At 48.0% G+C, this 17,603-nt stretch overlaps 1 protein-coding gene across 2 annotated transcripts in view; it reads left to right on the top strand.

The window, feature by feature from the left end:
- LOC110508251 (guanine nucleotide-binding protein G(olf) subunit alpha) overlaps positions 1-15,063 on the top strand; it is a 136,322-nt gene extending 121,259 nt beyond the window's left edge. For both annotated transcript variants that reach the window (XM_036966055.2, XM_036966056.2), the window contains exons 8-11: positions 11,196-11,316; positions 13,111-13,241; positions 13,507-13,574; positions 13,796-15,063. In XM_036966055.2, coding sequence (XP_036821950.1) covers positions 11,196-11,316; positions 13,111-13,241; positions 13,507-13,574; positions 13,796-13,942 — 467 coding nt within the window. In that variant the 3' untranslated portion in view covers positions 13,943-15,063. The remainder of the gene's footprint in view (positions 1-11,195; positions 11,317-13,110; positions 13,242-13,506; positions 13,575-13,795) is intronic.
- Positions 15,064-17,603: the final 2,540 nt, after the last annotated feature.

Genomic DNA, 17,603 nt, shown 5'->3' with positions numbered 1-17,603 from the left:
TCATCTAAACGTTCTCCTCCTCTCCTCCTCTCCTCTCCTGTAGATGTGACTGCCATCATCATCTAAACGTTCTCCTCCTCTCCTCCTCTCCTCTCCTGTAGATGTGACTGCCATCATCATCTAAACGTTCTCCTCCTCTCCTCCTCTCCTCTCCTGTAGATGTGACTGCTATCATCATCTAAACGTTCTCCTCCTCTCCTCCTCTCCTCTCCTGTAGATGTGACTGCCATCATCATCTAAACGTTCTCCTCCTCTCCTCCTCTCCTCTCCTGTAGATGTGACTGCCATCATCATCTAAACGTTCTCCTCCTCTCCTCCTCTCCTCTCCTGTAGATGTGACTGCCATCATCTAAACGTTCTCCTCCTCTCCTCCTCTCCTCTCCTGTAGATGTGACTGCCATCATCATCTAAACGTTCTCCTCCTCTCCTCCTCTCCTCTCCTGTAGATGTGACTGCCATCATCATCTAAACGTTCTCCTCCTCTCCTCCTCTCCTCTCCTGTAGATGTGACTGCCATCATCTAAACGTTCTCCTCCTCTCCTCCTCTCCTCTCCTGTAGATGTGACTGCCATCATCATCTAAACGTTCTCCTCCTCTCCTCTTGTCCTCTGTCTAGATGTGACTGCTATCATCATCTAAACGTTCTCCTCCTCTCCTCCTCTCCTCTCCTGTAGATGTGACTGCCATCATCAGCTAAACGTTCTCCTCCTCTCCTCCTCTCCTCTCCTGTAGATGTGACTGCCATCATCATCTAAACGTTCTCCTCCTCTCCTCCTCTCCTCTCCTGTAGATGTGACTGCCATCATCATCTAAACGTTCTCCTCCTCTCCTCCTCTCCTCTCCTGTAGATGTGACTGCCATCATCATCTAAACGTTCTCCTCCTCTCCTCCTCTCCTCTCCTGTAGATGTGACTGCCATCATCATCTAAACGTTCTCCTCCTCTCCTCCTCTCCTCTCCTGTAGATGTGACTGCCATCATCATCTAAACGTTCTCCTCCTCTCCTCCTCTCCTCTCCTGTAGATGTGACTGCCATCATCATCTAAACGTTCTCCTCCTCTCCTCCTCTCCTCTCCTGTAGATGTGACTGCCATCATCATCTAAACGTTCTCCTCCTCTCCTCCTCTCCTCTCCTGTAGATGTGACTGCCATCATCATCTAAACGTTCTCCTCCTCTCCTCCTCTCCTCTCCTGTAGATGTGACTGCTATCATCATCTAAACGTTCTCCTCCTCTCCTCCTCTCCTCTCCTGTAGATGTGACTGCCATCATCATCTAAACGTTCTCCTCCTCTCCTCCTCTCCTCTCCTGTAGATGTGACTGCCATCATCATCTAAACGTTCTCCTCCTCTCCTCCTCTCCTCTCCTGTAGATGTGACTGCCATCATCATCTAAACGTTCTCCTCCTCTCCTCCTCTCCTCTCCTGTAGATGTGACTGCCATCATCATCTAAACGTTCTCCTCCTCTCCTCCTCTCCTCTCCTGTAGATGTGACTGCCATCATCATCTAAACGTTCTCCTCCTCTCCTCCTCTCCTCTCCTGTAGATGTGACTGCCATCATCATCTAAACGTTCTCCTCCTCTCCTCCTCTCCTCTCCTGTAGATGTGACTGCTATCATCATCTAAACGTTCTCCTCCTCTCCTCCTCTCCTCTCCTGTAGATGTGACTGCCATCATCATCTAAACGTTCTCCTCCTCTCCTCTTGTCCTCTGTCTAGATGTGACTGCTATCATCATCTAAACGTTCTCCTCCTCTCCTCTCCTGTAGATGTGACTGCTATCATCATCTAAACGTTCTCCTCCTCTCCTCCTCTCCTCTCCTGTAGATGTGACTGCCATCATCATCTAAACGTTCTCCTCCTCTCCTCCTCTCCTCTCCTGTAGATGTGACTGCCATCATCATCTAAACGTTCTCCTCCTCTCCTCCTCTCCTCTCCTGTAGATGTGACTGCCATCATCATCTAAACGTTCTCCTCCTCTCCTCCTCTCCTCTCCTGTAGATGTGACTGCCATCATCATCTAAACGTTCTCCTCCTCTCCTCCTCTCCTCTCCTGTAGATGTGACTGCCATCATCATCTAAACGTTCTCCTCCTCTCCTCCTCTCCTCTCCTGTAGATGTGACTGCCATCATCATCTAAACGTTCTCCTCCTCTCCTCCTCTCCTCTCCTGTAGATGTGACTGCCATCATCATCTAAACGTTCTCCTCCTCTCCTCCTCTCCTCTCCTGTAGATGTGACTGCTATCATCATCTAAACGTTCTCCTCCTCTCCTCCTCTCCTCTCCTGTAGATGTGACTGCCATCATCATCTAAACGTTCTCCTCCTCTCCTCTTGTCCTCTGTCTAGATGTGACTGCTATCATCATCTAAACGTTCTCCTCCTCTCCTCTCCTGTAGATGTGACTGCTATCATCATCTAAACGTTCTCCTCCTCTCCTCCTCTCCTCTCCTGTAGATGTGACTGCCATCATCATCTAAACGTTCTCCTCCTCTCCTCCTCTCCTCTCCTGTAGATGTGACTGCCATCATCATCTAAACGTTCTCCTCCTCTCCTCCTCTCCTCTCCTGTAGATGTGACTGCCATCATCATCTAAACGTTCTCCTCCTCTCCTCCTCTCCTCCTCTCCTCTCCTGTAGATGTGACTGCCATCATCATCTAAACGTTCTCCTCCTCTCCTCCTCTCCTCTCCTGTAGATGTGACTGCTATCATCATCTAAACGTTCTCCTCCTCTCCTCCTCTCCTCTCCTGTAGATGTGACTGCCATCATCATCTAAACGTTCTCCTCCTCTCCTCTCGTCCTCTGTCTAGATGTGACTGCTATCATCATCTAAACGTTCTCCTCCTCTCCTCCTCTCGTCTCCTGTAGATGTGACTGCCATCATCATCTAAACGTTCTCCTCCTCTCCTCCTCTCCTCTCCTGTAGATGTGACTGCCATCATCATCTAAACGTTCTCCTCCTCTCCTCCTCTCCTCTCCTGTAGATGTGACTGCCATCATCATCTAAACGTTCTCCTCCTCTCCTCCTCTCCTCTCCTGTAGATGTGACTGCCATCATCATCTAAACGTTCTCCTCCTCTCCTCCTCTCCTCTCCTGTAGATGTGACTGCCATCATCTAAACGTTCTCCTCCTCTCCTCCTCTCCTCTCCTGTAGATGTGACTGCCATCATCATCTAAACGTTCTCCTCCTCTCCTCTTGTCCTCTGTCTAGATGTGACTGCTATCATCATCTAAACGTTCTCCTCCTCTCCTCCTCTCCTCTCCTGTAGATGTGACTGCCATCATCATCTAAACGTTCTCCTCCTCTCCTCCTCTCCTCTCCTGTAGATGTGACTGCCATCATCATCTAAACGTTCTCCTCCTCTCCTCCTCTCCTCTCCTGTAGATGTGACTGCCATCATCATCTAAACATTCTCCTCCTCTCCTCCTCTCCTCTCCTGTAGATGTGACTGCCATCATCATCTAAACGTTCTCCTCCTCTCCTCCTCTCCTCTCCTGTAGATGTGACTGCCATCATCATCTAAACGTTCTCCTCCTCTCCTCCTCTCCTCTCCTGTAGATGTGACTGCCATCATCATCTAAACGTTCTCCTCCTCTCCTCCTCTCCTCTCCTGTAGATGTGACTGCTATCATCATCTAAACGTTCTCCTCCTCTCCTCCTCTCCTCTCCTGTAGATGTGACTGCCATCATCATCTAAACGTTCTCCTCCTCTCCTCCTCTCCTCTCCTGTAGATGTGACTGCCATCATCATCTAAACGTTCTCCTCCTCTCCTCCTCTCCTCTCCTGTAGATGTGACTGCCATCATCATCTAAACGTTCTCCTCCTCTCCTCCTCTCCTCTCCTGTAGATGTGACTGCCATCATCATCTAAACGTTCTCCTCCTCTCCTCCTCTCCTCTCCTGTAGATGTGACTGCCATCATCATCTAAACGTTCTCCTCCTCTCCTCCTCTCCTCTCCTGTAGATGTGACTGCCATCATCATCTAAACGTTCTCCTCCTCTCCTCCTCTCCTCTCCTGTAGATGTGACTGCCATCATCATCTAAACGTTCTCCTCCTCTCCTCCTCTCCTCTCCTGTAGATGTGACTGCTATCATCATCTAAACGTTCTCCTCCTCTCCTCCTCTCCTCTCCTGTAGATGTGACTGCTATCATCATCTAAACGTTCTCCTCCTCTCCTCTCCTGTAGATGTGACTGCTATCATCATCTAAACGTTCTCCTCCTCTCCTCCTCTCCTCTCCTGTAGATGTGACTGCCATCATCATCTAAACGTTCTCCTCCTCTCCTTCTCTCCTCTCCTGTAGATGTGACTGCCATCATCATCTAAACGTTCTCCTCCTCTCCTCCTCTCCTCTCCTGTAGATGTGACTGCCATCATCATCTAAACGTTCTCCTCCTCTCCTCCTCTCCTCTCCTGTAGATGTGACTGCCATCATCATCTAAACGTTCTCCTCCTCTCCTCCTCTCCTCTCCTGTAGATGTGACTGCTATCATCATCTAAACGTTCTCCTCCTCTCCTCCTCTCCTCTCCTGTAGATGTGACTGCTATCATCATCTAAACGTTCTCCTCCTCTCCTCTCCTGTAGATGTGACTGCTATCATCATCTAAACGTTCTCCTCCTCTCCTCCTCTCCTCTCCTGTAGATGTGACTGCCATCATCATCTAAACGTTCTCCTCCTCTCCTCCTCTCCTCTCCTGTAGATGTGACTGCCATCATCATCTAAACGTTCTCCTCCTCTCCTCCTCTCCTCTCCTGTAGATGTGACTGCTATCATCATCTAAACGTTCTCCTCCTCTCCTCCTCTCCTCTCCTGTAGATGTGACTGCCATCATCATCTAAACGTTCTCCTCCTCTCCTCTTGTCCTCTGTCTAGATGTGACTGCTATCATCATCTAAACGTTCTCCTCCTCTCCTCTCCTGTAGATGTGACTGCTATCATCATCTAAACGTTCTCCTCCTCTCCTCCTCTCCTCTCCTGTAGATGTGACTGCCATCATCATCTAAACGTTCTCCTCCTCTCCTCCTCTCCTCTCCTGTAGATGTGACTGCCATCATCATCTAAACGTTCTCCTCCTCTCCTCCTCTCCTCTCCTGTAGATGTGACTGCCATCATCATCTAAACGTTCTCCTCCTCTCCTCCTCTCCTCCTCTCCTCTCCTGTAGATGTGACTGCCATCATCATCTAAACGTTCTCCTCCTCTCCTCCTCTCCTCTCCTGTAGATGTGACTGCTATCATCATCTAAACGTTCTCCTCCTCTCTTCCTCTCCTCTCCTGTAGATGTGACTGCCATCATCATCTAAACGTTCTCCTCCTCTCCTCTCGTCCTCTGTCTAGATGTGACTGCTATCATCATCTAAACGTTCTCCTCCTCTCCTCCTCTCCTCTCCTGTAGATGTGACTGCCATCATCATCTAAACGTTCTCCTCCTCTCCTCCTCTCCTCTCCTGTAGATGTGACTGCCATCATCATCTAAACGTTCTCCTCCTCTCCTCCTCTCCTCTCCTGTAGATGTGACTGCCATCATCATCTAAACGTTCTCCTCCTCTCCTCTCCTGTAGATGTGACTGCCATCATCATCTAAACGTTCTCCTCCTCTCCTCCTCTCCTCTCCTGTAGATGTGACTGCCATCATCTAAACGTTCTCCTCCTCTCCTCCTCTCCTCTCCTGTAGATGTGACTGCCATCATCATCTAAACGTTCTCCTCCTCTCCTCTTGTCCTCTGTCTAGATGTGACTGCTATCATCATCTAAACGTTCTCCTCCTCTCCTCCTCTCCTCTCCTGTAGATGTGACTGCCATCATCATCTAAACGTTCTCCTCCTCTCCTCCTCTCCTCTCCTGTAGATGTGACTGCCATCATCATCTAAACGTTCTCCTCCTCTCCTCCTCTCCTCTCCTGTAGATGTGACTGCCATCATCATCTAAACGTTCTCCTCCTCTCCTCCTCTCCTCTCCTGTAGATGTGACTGCCATCATCATCTAAACGTTCTCCTCCTCTCCTCCTCTCCTCTCCTGTAGATGTGACTGCCATCATCATCTAAACGTTCTCCTCCTCTCCTCCTCTCCTCTCCTGTAGATGTGACTGCCATCATCATCTAAACGTTCTCCTCCTCTCCTCCTCTCCTCTCCTGTAGATGTGACTGCTATCATCATCTAAACGTTCTCCTCCTCTCCTCCTCTCCTCTCCTGTAGATGTGACTGCCATCATCATCTAAACGTTCTCCTCCTCTCCTCCTCTCCTCTCCTGTAGATGTGACTGCCATCATCATCTAAACGTTCTCCTCCTCTCCTCCTCTCCTCTCCTGTAGATGTGACTGCCATCATCATCTAAACGTTCTCCTCCTCTCCTCCTCTCCTCTCCTGTAGATGTGACTGCCATCATCATCTAAACGTTCTCCTCCTCTCCTCCTCTCCTCTCCTGTAGATGTGACTGCCATCATCATCTAAACGTTCTCCTCCTCTCCTCCTCTCCTCTCCTGTAGATGTGACTGCCATCATCATCTAAACGTTCTCCTCCTCTCCTCCTCTCCTCTCCTGTAGATGTGACTGCTATCATCATCTAAACGTTCTCCTCCTCTCCTCCTCTCCTCTCCTGTAGATGTGACTGCTATCATCATCTAAACGTTCTCCTCCTCTCCTCTCCTGTAGATGTGACTGCTATCATCATCTAAACGTTCTCCTCCTCTCCTCCTCTCCTCTCCTGTAGATGTGACTGCCATCATCATCTAAACGTTCTCCTCCTCTCCTTCTCTCCTCTCCTGTAGATGTGACTGCCATCATCATCTAAACGTTCTCCTCCTCTCCTCCTCTCCTCTCCTGTAGATGTGACTGCCATCATCATCTAAACGTTCTCCTCCTCTCCTCCTCTCCTCTCCTGTAGATGTGACTGCCATCATCATCTAAACGTTCTCCTCCTCTCCTCCTCTCCTCTCCTGTAGATGTGACTGCTATCATCATCTAAACGTTCTCCTCCTCTCCTCCTCTCCTCTCCTGTAGATGTGACTGCCATCATCATCTAAACGTTCTCCTCCTCTCCTCTCGTCCTCTGTCTAGATGTGACTGCTATCATCATCTAAACGTTCTCCTCCTCTCCTCCTCTCCTCTCCTGTAGATGTGACTGCCATCATCATCTAAACGTTCTCCTCCTCTCCTCCTCTCCTCTCCTGTAGATGTGACTGCCATCATCATCTAAACGTTCTCCTCCTCTCCTCCTCTCCTCTCCTGTAGATGTGACTGCCATCATCATCTAAATGTTCTCCTCCTCTCCTCCTCTCCTCTCCTGTAGATGTGACTGCCATCATCATCTAAACGTTCTCCTCCTCCCCTCCTCTCCTCTCCTGTAGATGTGACTGCCATCATCATCTAAACGTTCTCCTCCTCTCCTCCTCTCCTCTCCTGTAGATGTGACTGCCATCATCATCTAAACGTTCTCCTCCTCTCCTCCTCTCCTCTCCTGTAGATGTGACTGCCATCATCATCTAAACGTTCTCCTCCTCTCCTCCTCTCCTCTCCTGTAGATGTGACTGCCATCATCATCTAAACGTTCTCCTCCTCTCCTCCTCTCCTCTCCTGTAGATGTGACTGCCATCATCATCTAAACGTTCTCCTCCTCTCCTCCTCTCCTCTCCTGTAGATGTGACTGCCATCATCATCTAAACGTTCTCCTCCTCTCCTCCTCTCCTCTCCTGTAGATGTGACTGCCATCATCATCTAAACGTTCTCCTCCTCTCCTCCTCTCCTCTCCTGTAGATGTGACTGCCATCATCATCTAAACGTTCTCCTCCTCTCCTCCTCTCCTCTCCTGTAGATGTGACTGCTATCATCATCTAAACGTTCTCCTCCTCTCCTCCTCTCCTCTCCTGTAGATGTGACTGCTATCATCATCTAAACGTTCTCCTCCTCTCCTCCTCTCCTCTCCTGTAGATGTGACTGCTATCATCATCTAAACGTTCTCCTCCTCTCCTCCTCTCCTCTCCTGTAGATGTGACTGCCATCATCATCTAAACGTTCTCCTCCTCTCCTCCTCTCCTCTCCTGTAGATGTGACTGCCATCATCATCTAAACGTTCTCCTCCTCTCCTCCTCTCCTCTCCTGTAGATGTGACTGCCATCATCATCTAAACGTTCTCCTCCTCTCCTCCTCTCCTCTCCTGTAGATGTGACTGCCATCATCATCTAAACGTTCTCCTCCTCTCCTCCTCTCCTCTCCTGTAGATGTGACTGCTATCATCATCTAAACGTTCTCCTCCTCTCTTCCTCTCCTCTCCTGTAGATGTGACTGCCATCATCTAAACGTTCTCCTCCTCTCCTCCTCTCCTCTCCTGTAGATGTGACTGCCATCATCATCTAAACGTTATCCTCCTCTCCTCGTCCTCTCCTCTCCTGTAGATGTGACTGCCATCATCATCTAAACGTTCTCCTCCTCTCCTCCTCTCCTCTCCTGTAGATGTGACTGCCATCATCATCTAAACGTTCTCCTCCTCTCCTCTCCTGTAGATGTGACTGCCATCATCATCTAAACGTTCTCCTCCTCTCCTCCTCTCCTCTCCTGTAGATGTGACTGCTATCATCATCTAAACGTTCTCCTCCTCTCCTCCTCTCCTCTCCTGTAGATGTGACTGCCATCATCATCTAAACGTTCTCCTCCTCTCCTCCTCTCCTCTCCTGTAGATGTGACTGCCATCATCATCTAAACGTTCTCCTCCTCTCCTCCTCTCCTCTCCTGTAGATGTGACTGCCATCATCATCTAAACGTTCTCCTCCTCTCCTCCTCTCCTCTCCTGTAGATGTGACTGCCATCATCATCTAAACGTTCTCCTCCTCTCCTCCTCTCCTCTCCTGTAGATGTGACTGCCATCATCATCTAAACGTTCTCCTCCTCTCCTCCTCTCCTCTCCTGTAGATGTGACTGCTATCATCATCTAAACGTTCTCCTCCTCTCCTCCTCTCCTCTCCTGTAGATGTGACTGCCATCATCATCTAAACGTTCTCCTCCTCTCCTCCTCTCCTCTCCTGTAGATGTGACTGCCATCATCATCTAAACGTTCTCCTCCTCTCCTCCTCTCCTCTCCTGTAGATGTGACTGCCATCATCATCTAAACGTTCTCCTCCTCTCCTCCTCTCCTCTCCTGTAGATGTGACTGCCATCATCATCTAAACGTTCTCCTCCTCTCCTCTCCTGTAGATGTGACTGCCATCATCATCTAAACGTTCTCCTCCTCTCCTCCTCTCCTCTCCTGTAGATGTGACTGCCATCATCATCTAAACGTTCTCCTCCTCTCCTCCTCTCCTCTCCTGTAGATGTGACTGCCATCATCATCTAAACGTTCTCCTCCTCTCCTCCTCTCCTCTCCTGTAGATGTGACTGCCATCATCATCTAAACGTTCTCCTCCTCTCCTCCTCTCCTCTCCTGTAGATGTGACTGCCATCATCATCTAAACGTTCTCCTCCTCTCCTCCTCTCCTCTCCTGTAGATGTGACTGCCATCATCATCTAAACGTTCTCCTCCTCTCTTCCTCTCCTCTCCTGTAGATGTGACTGCCATCATCATCTAAACGTTCTCCTCTCCTCCTCTCCTCTCCTGTAGATGTGACTGCCATCATCATCTAAACGTTCTCCTCCTCTCCTCGTCCTCTCCTCTCCTGTAGATGTGACTGCCATCATCATCTAAACGTTCTCCTCCTCTCCTCCTCTCCTCTCCTGTAGATGTGACTGCCATCATCATCTAAACGTTCTCCTCCTCTCCTCGTCCTCTCCTCTCCTGTAGATGTGACTGCCATCATCATCTAAACGTTCTCCTCCTCTCCTCCTCTCCTCTCCTGTAGATGTGACTGCCATCATCATCTAAACGTTCTCCTCCTCTCCTCCTCTCCTGTAGATGTGACTGCCATCATCATCTAAACGTTCTCCTCCTCTCCTCCTCTCCTCTCCTGTAGATGTGACTGCCATCATCATCTAAACGTTCTCCTCCTCTCCTCCTCTCCTCTCCTGTAGATGTGACTGCCATCATCATCTAAACGTTCTCCTCCTCTCCTCCTCTCCTCTCCTGTAGATGTGACTGCCATCATCATCTAAACGTTCTCCTCCTCTCCTCCTCTCCTCTCCTGTAGATGTGACTGCCATCATCATCTAAACGTTCTCCTCCTCTCCTCCTCTCCTCTCCTGTAGATGTGACTGCCATCATCATCTAAACGTTCTCCTCCTCTCCTCCTCTCCTCTCCTGTAGATGTGACTGCCATCATCATCTAAACGTTCTCCTCCTCTCCTCCTCTCCTCTCCTGTAGATGTGACTGCCATCATCATCTAAACGTTCTCCTCCTCTCCTCCTCTCCTCTCCTGTAGATGTGACTGCCATCATCATCTAAACGTTCTCCTCCTCTCCTCCTCTCCTCTCCTGTAGATGTGACTGCCATCATCATCTAAACGTTCTCCTCCTCTCCTCCTCTCCTCTCCTGTAGATGTGACTGCCATCATCATCTAAACGTTCTCCTCCTCTCCTCTCCTGTAGATGTGACTGCCATCATCATCTAAACGTTCTCCTCCTCTCCTCTCCTGTAGATGTGACTGCCATCATCATCTAAACGTTCTCCTCCTCTCCTCCTCTCCTCTCCTGTAGATGTGACTGCCATCATCATCTAAACGTTCTCCTCCTCTCCTCCTCTCCTCTCCTGTAGATGTGACTGCCATCATCATCTAAACGTTCTCCTCCTCTCCTCTCCTCCTCTCCTGTAGATGTGACTGCCATCATCATCTAAACGTTCTCCTCCTCTCCTCCTCTCCTCTCCTGTAGATGTGACTGCCATCATCATCTAAACGTTCTCCTCCTCTCCTCCTCTCCTCTCCTGTAGATGTGACTGCCATCATCATCTAAACGTTCTCCTCCTCTCCTCTCCTCCTCTCCTGTAGATGTGACTGCCATCATCATCTAAACGTTCTCCTCCTCTCCTCCTCTCCTGTAGATGTGACTGCCATCATCATCTAAACGTTCTCCTCCTCTCCTCCTCTCCTCTCCTGTAGATGTGACTGCCATCATCATCTAAACGTTCTCCTCCTCTCCTCCTCTCCTCTCCTGTAGATGTGACTGCCATCATCATCTAAACGTTCTCCTCCTCTCCTCCTCTCCTCTCCTGTAGATGTGACTGCCATCATCATCTAAACGTTCTCCTCCTCTCCTCCTCTCCTCTCCTGTAGATGTGACTGCCATCATCTTTGTGGTTGCCAGCAGCAGCTACAACATGGTCATACGAGAGGACAACAACACCAACAGGCTACGGGAAGCTCTGGATCTCTTCCGCAGTATCTGGAATAACAGGTCTGTGTAGAACCATACAGGTCTGTGTAGAACCATACAGGTCTGTGTAGAACCATACAGGTCTGTGTAGAACCATACAGGTCTGTGTAGACCCATACAGGTCTGTGTAGAACCATACAGGTCTGTGTAGAACCATACAGGTCTGTGTAGAACCATACAGGTCTGTGTAGACCCATACAGGTCTGTGTAGACCCATACAGGTCTGTGTAGACCCATACAGGTCTGTGTAGACCCATACAGGTCTGTGTAGACCCATACAGGTCTGTGTAGACCCATACAGGTCTGTGTAGAACCATACAGGTCTGTGTAGAACCATACAGGTCTGTGTAGAACCATACAGGTCTGTGTAGAACCATACAGGTCTGTGTAGAACCATACAGGTCTGTGTAGACCCATACAGGTCTGTGTAGACCCATACAGGTCTGTGTAGACCCATACAGGTCTGTGTAGACCCATACAGGTCTGTGTAGACCCATACAGGTCTGTGTAGACCCATACAGGTCTGTGTAGACCCATACAGGTCTGTGTAGAACCATACAGGTCTGTGTAGAACCATACAGGTCTGTGTAGAACCATACAGGTCTGTGTAGACCCATACAGGTCTGTGTAGACCCATACAGGTCTGTGTAGACCCATACAGGTCTGTGTAGACCCATACAGGTCTGTGTAGACCCATACAGGTCTGTTATATGTCGTAGAACAACAATCACTAGAGAGAAACATCCCCATTTAAACCACCATTTTGTGATGGGGTGGATTCGGACCAGCGGGCATATGAAGTGTAGAAGGAGGAAGTTCTGGACTCGTTATGGAATACGAGAATTCCCCCTTTCTGATTTAACAGACCAAAACTTCAACCATGCAGAATCATTTAGAATCCACAGAATAACGGAAAAGTTACTAGAACCAGTTTCAACTGTTCTGCCTGCGGCTATGGAACCCTGAGCTGTTCACCGGACGTGCTACCTGTCCCAGACCTGCTACCTGTCCCAGACCTGCTACCTGTCCCAGACCTGTTTTCAACTCTCTAGAGACAGCAGGAGCGGTAGAGATACTCTGAATGACCGGCTATGAAAAGCCAACTGACATTTACTCCTGAGGTGCTGACCTGTTGCACCCTCGACAACTACTGTGATTATTATTATTTGACCATGCTGGTCATTTATGAACATTTGAACATCTTGGCCATGTTCTGTTATAATCTCCACCCGGCACAGCCTAGATCTCCTCAACTTTGTCCGGGACCTGTTTGGAGAGCTCCTTGGTCTTCATGTTACCGACTCTGGGGCCTTTCAGAACAGGTGTATATATATATACTGAGATCATGTGACACTTAGATGGCACACAGTTGGACTTTATTTAATTAATTATGTGTCTCCTGAAGGTAATTGGTTGCACCAGATCTTATGTAGAGGCTTCATAGCAAAGGGGGGTGAAAACACACTCACCACTTCTCCGGTAATCTATTTTTTTTAAACAATTATTATTTTTTTTTTACATTTCACTTCACCAATTTGAACTATCTTTGTGTCATTTTTACATGAAATCCATTTAAATGTAAATTACAGGTTGTAATGCAACAGAATTGATCAACTGCCATGGGGGTGGGGGGGGGGTGAACACTTCTAGAAATAATACATGCCGTTTATCAGACACTTTCATCCAAGGGGACTTAGTTATACATGCGTTTAGTCACGTACGGATGGTTCCGGGGAATTGAACCCACTCTCCTGGTATTGTATGGGCTCAACCATACTGTACCATTCTAATGCTGATTTGTGTGTTTATTTCCAGGTGGTTACGCACCATCTCGGTCATATTGTTTCTGAACAAGCAGGACATGTTGGCCGAGAAAGTATTAGCTGGGAAATCCAAAATCGAAGACTACTTTCCGGAATATTCTCGCTACACCATACCCAACGAAGGTAGGTAGCTCCACCACATCACGTTAACCCACACCATTCCACACCACTCTGTCTCTGTTTTACAGCAACTCTGTCTCTGTTTTACAATAACTCTGTCTCTGTTTTACAGCAACGCTGTCTCTGTTTTACAATAACAGTTTCTGTCTGTCTCTGTTTTACAGCAACGCTGTCTCTGTTTTACAATAACAGTTTCTGTCTGTCTCTGTTTTACAGCAACTCTGTCTCTGTTTTACAATAACAGTTTCTGTCTGTCTCTGTTCTACAGCGACTCCTGAACCTGGTGAAGACCCAAAAGTAACAAGAGCTAAGTTCTTCATCCGAGACGAGTTCCTGGTAACTATTCAATATTACTATTGAAATGTCTGTTTAAAGCTACCGTCTGGGATTTGAATAACCACAAAATGGCTACCAGTTTTGTTCAAACTGTCCTAACATTGATGTAACAATACACAGACTGTAGCTTTAAAATCCACTTTTAATAGCTGTTTTTTTTTACGCTTGACTCTTGTGGATAACCCTACCCTAATCTAACCTGATCTTCCTCCCTGCCTCAGAGGATCAGCACAGCCAGTGGAGATGGCAGACACTACTGCTACCCCCACTTCACCTGTGCCGTGGACACGGAGAACATCAGGAGAGTCTTCAACGACTGTCGCGATATCATTCAGAGGATGCATCTGAGGCAGTACGAACTCTTGTGATGGGATGGACAGACACACACACACACACACACACACACACACAGTACAGACGCAAACACACACACACACAGCTCCATCAAGCCTTCTGGGATTTTATTCAACCATTCTGCATCCTCAACCCAAAAAACCAACCCGACCCTGCCCCCCCCCCCGCCCCTCTATGAAGTACTACTGAAGTCTGTCATCCTATTTTTCCTCTTTTTGACAAACGTGTCCTTTTGTTGGAGACTGTTTCATCCCTCCTTTTCACTGATAGGAAGGAAGGAAGGAAGGAAGGAAGGAAAACAAAATGTTTTGGGTGTTTTTATTTTTCTCTCTTGAATGCCTTGATTAGATTTGTAACATTCCTCTAAGCCTGAGGCTGACTCCTCCTCCTTCTGACTCCTCCTCCTTCTCACATTCTGTTCTGCCATTGGACTGGACTGAACTGGGCTGGAACTGGACTAGACCGGACTGGACTAGACTGGGTAGCTGGGCAGGTGGTGATGTTTGGATGTGAGAAGAGGACCCCCCCCCCCCCCCCAGCAAGACCTCAGTTTAGAGGCAGTGTCGGTGTGTCTGTTTGAGAAGAGACCCCCTACAAGACCTCAGTTTAGAGGCAGTGTCTGTGTGTCTGTTTGAGAAGAGACCCCCTACAAGACCTCAGTTTAGAGGCAGTGTCGGTGTGTCTGTTTGAGAAGAGACCCCCTACAAGACCTCAGTTTAGAGGCAGTGTCGGTGTGTCTGTTTGAGAAGAGACCCCCTACAAGACCTCAGTTTAGAGGCAGTGTCGGTGTGTCTGTTTGAGAAGAGACCCCCTACAAGACCTCAGTTTAGAGGCAGTGTCGGTGTGTCTGTTTGAGAAGAGACCCCCTACAAGACCTCAGCGTTGGAGCTGGCATCACCCCCTGACCCCCCCCCCCCCATCAGAGCGATCCTTCTTCTTCTCCTCTCTGACATGACAGACAACTTGATGATGGAGGAGGACGAGACAGACGAAGACGAAGACAGAATGCACTTTTGTATCAGGTTGCTTAAATACCTTATTGTTTGAGGAAGTATAAACACAATGTAGCATCAAAATATTTATAACTCTGTTTTACACTGTATAGTGTTGCAGGTGGACTAAAGGATGGAGAGACTCTGGCCTCCTGTTGTGTGAGGTCTGGAAGGACTGATACAGAATGGTGGTAGAGAGAAAGGAGGGGCGGGGGGGAGGGGGGGACAAGTGGCCTCCTGTTGTGTGAGGTCTTGAAGGACTGATACAGAATGGTGGTAGAGAGAAAGGAGGGGGGGGGACAAGTGCGAGCCAGAAAGGAAAGGAATGAACGACTTAATGAAGAATGGAAAGGGGACTGAACTCTGCACCTTAACCTCTGTCGCTGCTTTCTGCCTCGCGATGACCTCGCCCTTAAAGGAACAACAACTAACACACTGACTAATCTGTCACCAACGACCATCCTTTCTAGAGTTGAAGTCAGAAGTTTACATACACCTTAGCCAAACACATTTAAACTCAGTTTTTCACAATTCCTGACCTTTAATCCTAGTAAAAAATGCCCTATCTTAGGTCAGTTAGGATCACCACTTTATTTTAAGAATGTGAAATGTCAGAATTATTTATTTCAGCTCTCATTTCTTTCATCACATTCCCAGTGGGTCAGAAGTTTACATACACCCAATTAGTATTTTGTAGCATTGCCTTTAAATTGTTTAACTTGGGTCAAACGTGTCGGGTAGCCTTCCACAAGCTTCCCACAATATGTTGGGTGAATTTTGGCCCATTCCTCCTGACAGAGCTGGTGTAACTGAGTCAGGTTTGTAGGCCTCCTTGCTTGCACTCACTTGTTCAGTTCTGTCCACAATTGTTCTGTAGGATTGAGGTCAGGGCATTGTGATGGCCACTCCAATACCTTGACTTTGTTGTCCTAACTTTGGAAGTATGCTTGGGGTCAATGTCCATTTGGAAGACCCATTTGCGACCAAACTTTAACTTCCTGATTGATGTCTTGAGATGTTGCCTCAATATATCCATATAATTTTATTTCCTCATGATGCCATCGATTTAGTGAAGTGCACCAGTCCCTCCTGCAGCAAAGCACCCCCACAACATGATGCTGACACCCCCGTGCTTCACGGTTGGGATGGTGTTCTTCGGCTTGCAAGCCTTTTTCCTCCAAACATAACGATGGTCATTATGACCAAACAGTTCTATTTTTGTTTTATCAGACCAGAGGACATTTCTCCAAAAAGTAAGATCTTTGTCCCCATGTGCAGTTGCAAACCGGAGTCTGGCTTTTTTATGGAGGTTTTGGAGCAGTGGCTTCTTCCTTGCTGAGTGGCCTTTCAGGTTGTGTCGATATAGGACTCGTTTTACTGTGGATATAGATACTTTTGTACCTGTTTCCTCCAGCATCTTCACAAGGTCCTTTGCTGCTGTTCTGCGATTGATTTGCACTTTTCGCACGAAAGTACGTTCATCTCTAGGAGACGCGTCTTCTTCCTGAGCGGTATGACGGCTGCGTGGTCCCATGGTGTTTATTCTTGCGTAATATTGTTTGTAGAGATGAATATGGTACCTTCAGGCGTTTGTAAATTGATCCCAAGGATGAACCAGACTTGTGGAGGTTTAAAAAAAAAAAAATTCTGAGGTCTTGGCTGATTTCTTTTGATTTTCCCATGATGTCAAGCAAAGAAGCACTGAGTTTGAAGGTAGGTCTTGATATACATCCACAGTTACACCTCCAATTGACACAAATAATGTCAATTAGCCTATCAGAAGCTTCTAAAGCCATGACATCATTTTCTGGAATTTTCCAAGATGTTTAAAGGCAAAGTCAACTTAGTGTAGTAAACTTCTGACCCACTGGAATTGTGATACAGTGAATTATAAGTGAAATAATCTGTCTGTAAACAATCGTTGGAAATGTACTTGTGTCATGCACAAAGTAGATGTCCTATCCGACTTGCCAAAACTATAGTTTGTTAACAAGACATTTGTGGAGTGGTTTAAAAACAAGTTTTAATGACTCCAACCTAAGTGTATGTAAACTTCCGACTTCAACTGTATCTGGTATAACAGATGGGGGGGGGGCACATCTATGACGGGGGGGTCATCTTTGACAGAGGAGGGGGACACACATCTATGACAGAGGGGGGGGGACATCTATGGCAGAGGAGGGGGACACATCTATGACAGAGGGGGGCACATCTATGACAGAGGGGGGGCACATCTATGATAGAGGGGGGGGACACATCTATGACAGAGGGGGGGCACATCTATGACAGAGAGGGGGGGCACATCTATGACAGAGGAGGGGGACACACATCTATGACAGAGGAGGGGGACACACATCTATGACAGAGGAGGGGGACACACATCTATGACAGAGGAGGGGGGGACACATCTATGACAGAGGAGGGGGGACACATCTATGACAGGAGGGGGGGTACATCTATGACAGAGGAGGGGGGGACACGTCTATGACAGAGGAGGGGGGGACACGTCTATGACAGAGGAGGGGGGGGCACGTCTATGACAGAGGAGGGGGGGTACATCTATGACAGAGGAGGGGGGGCACTTCTTCTTTGACAGAGGGCAGAGGGGCAAGCGAGAACATGTAGTCATTATTGTTTTTTTCTTAAAATACTTGTACTGAACTGAACAAGGCTTCTTGATTTA

This window comes from Oncorhynchus mykiss, chromosome 28 (assembly GCF_057628025.1).
Source record: "Oncorhynchus mykiss isolate SJ-2025 chromosome 28, ASM5762802v1, whole genome shotgun sequence".
Lineage (NCBI taxonomy): Eukaryota > Metazoa > Chordata > Actinopteri > Salmoniformes > Salmonidae > Oncorhynchus > Oncorhynchus mykiss.
The sequence above is the reverse complement of the archived record's forward strand: the minus strand, read 5'-3'. Positions and strand labels throughout refer to the sequence as shown.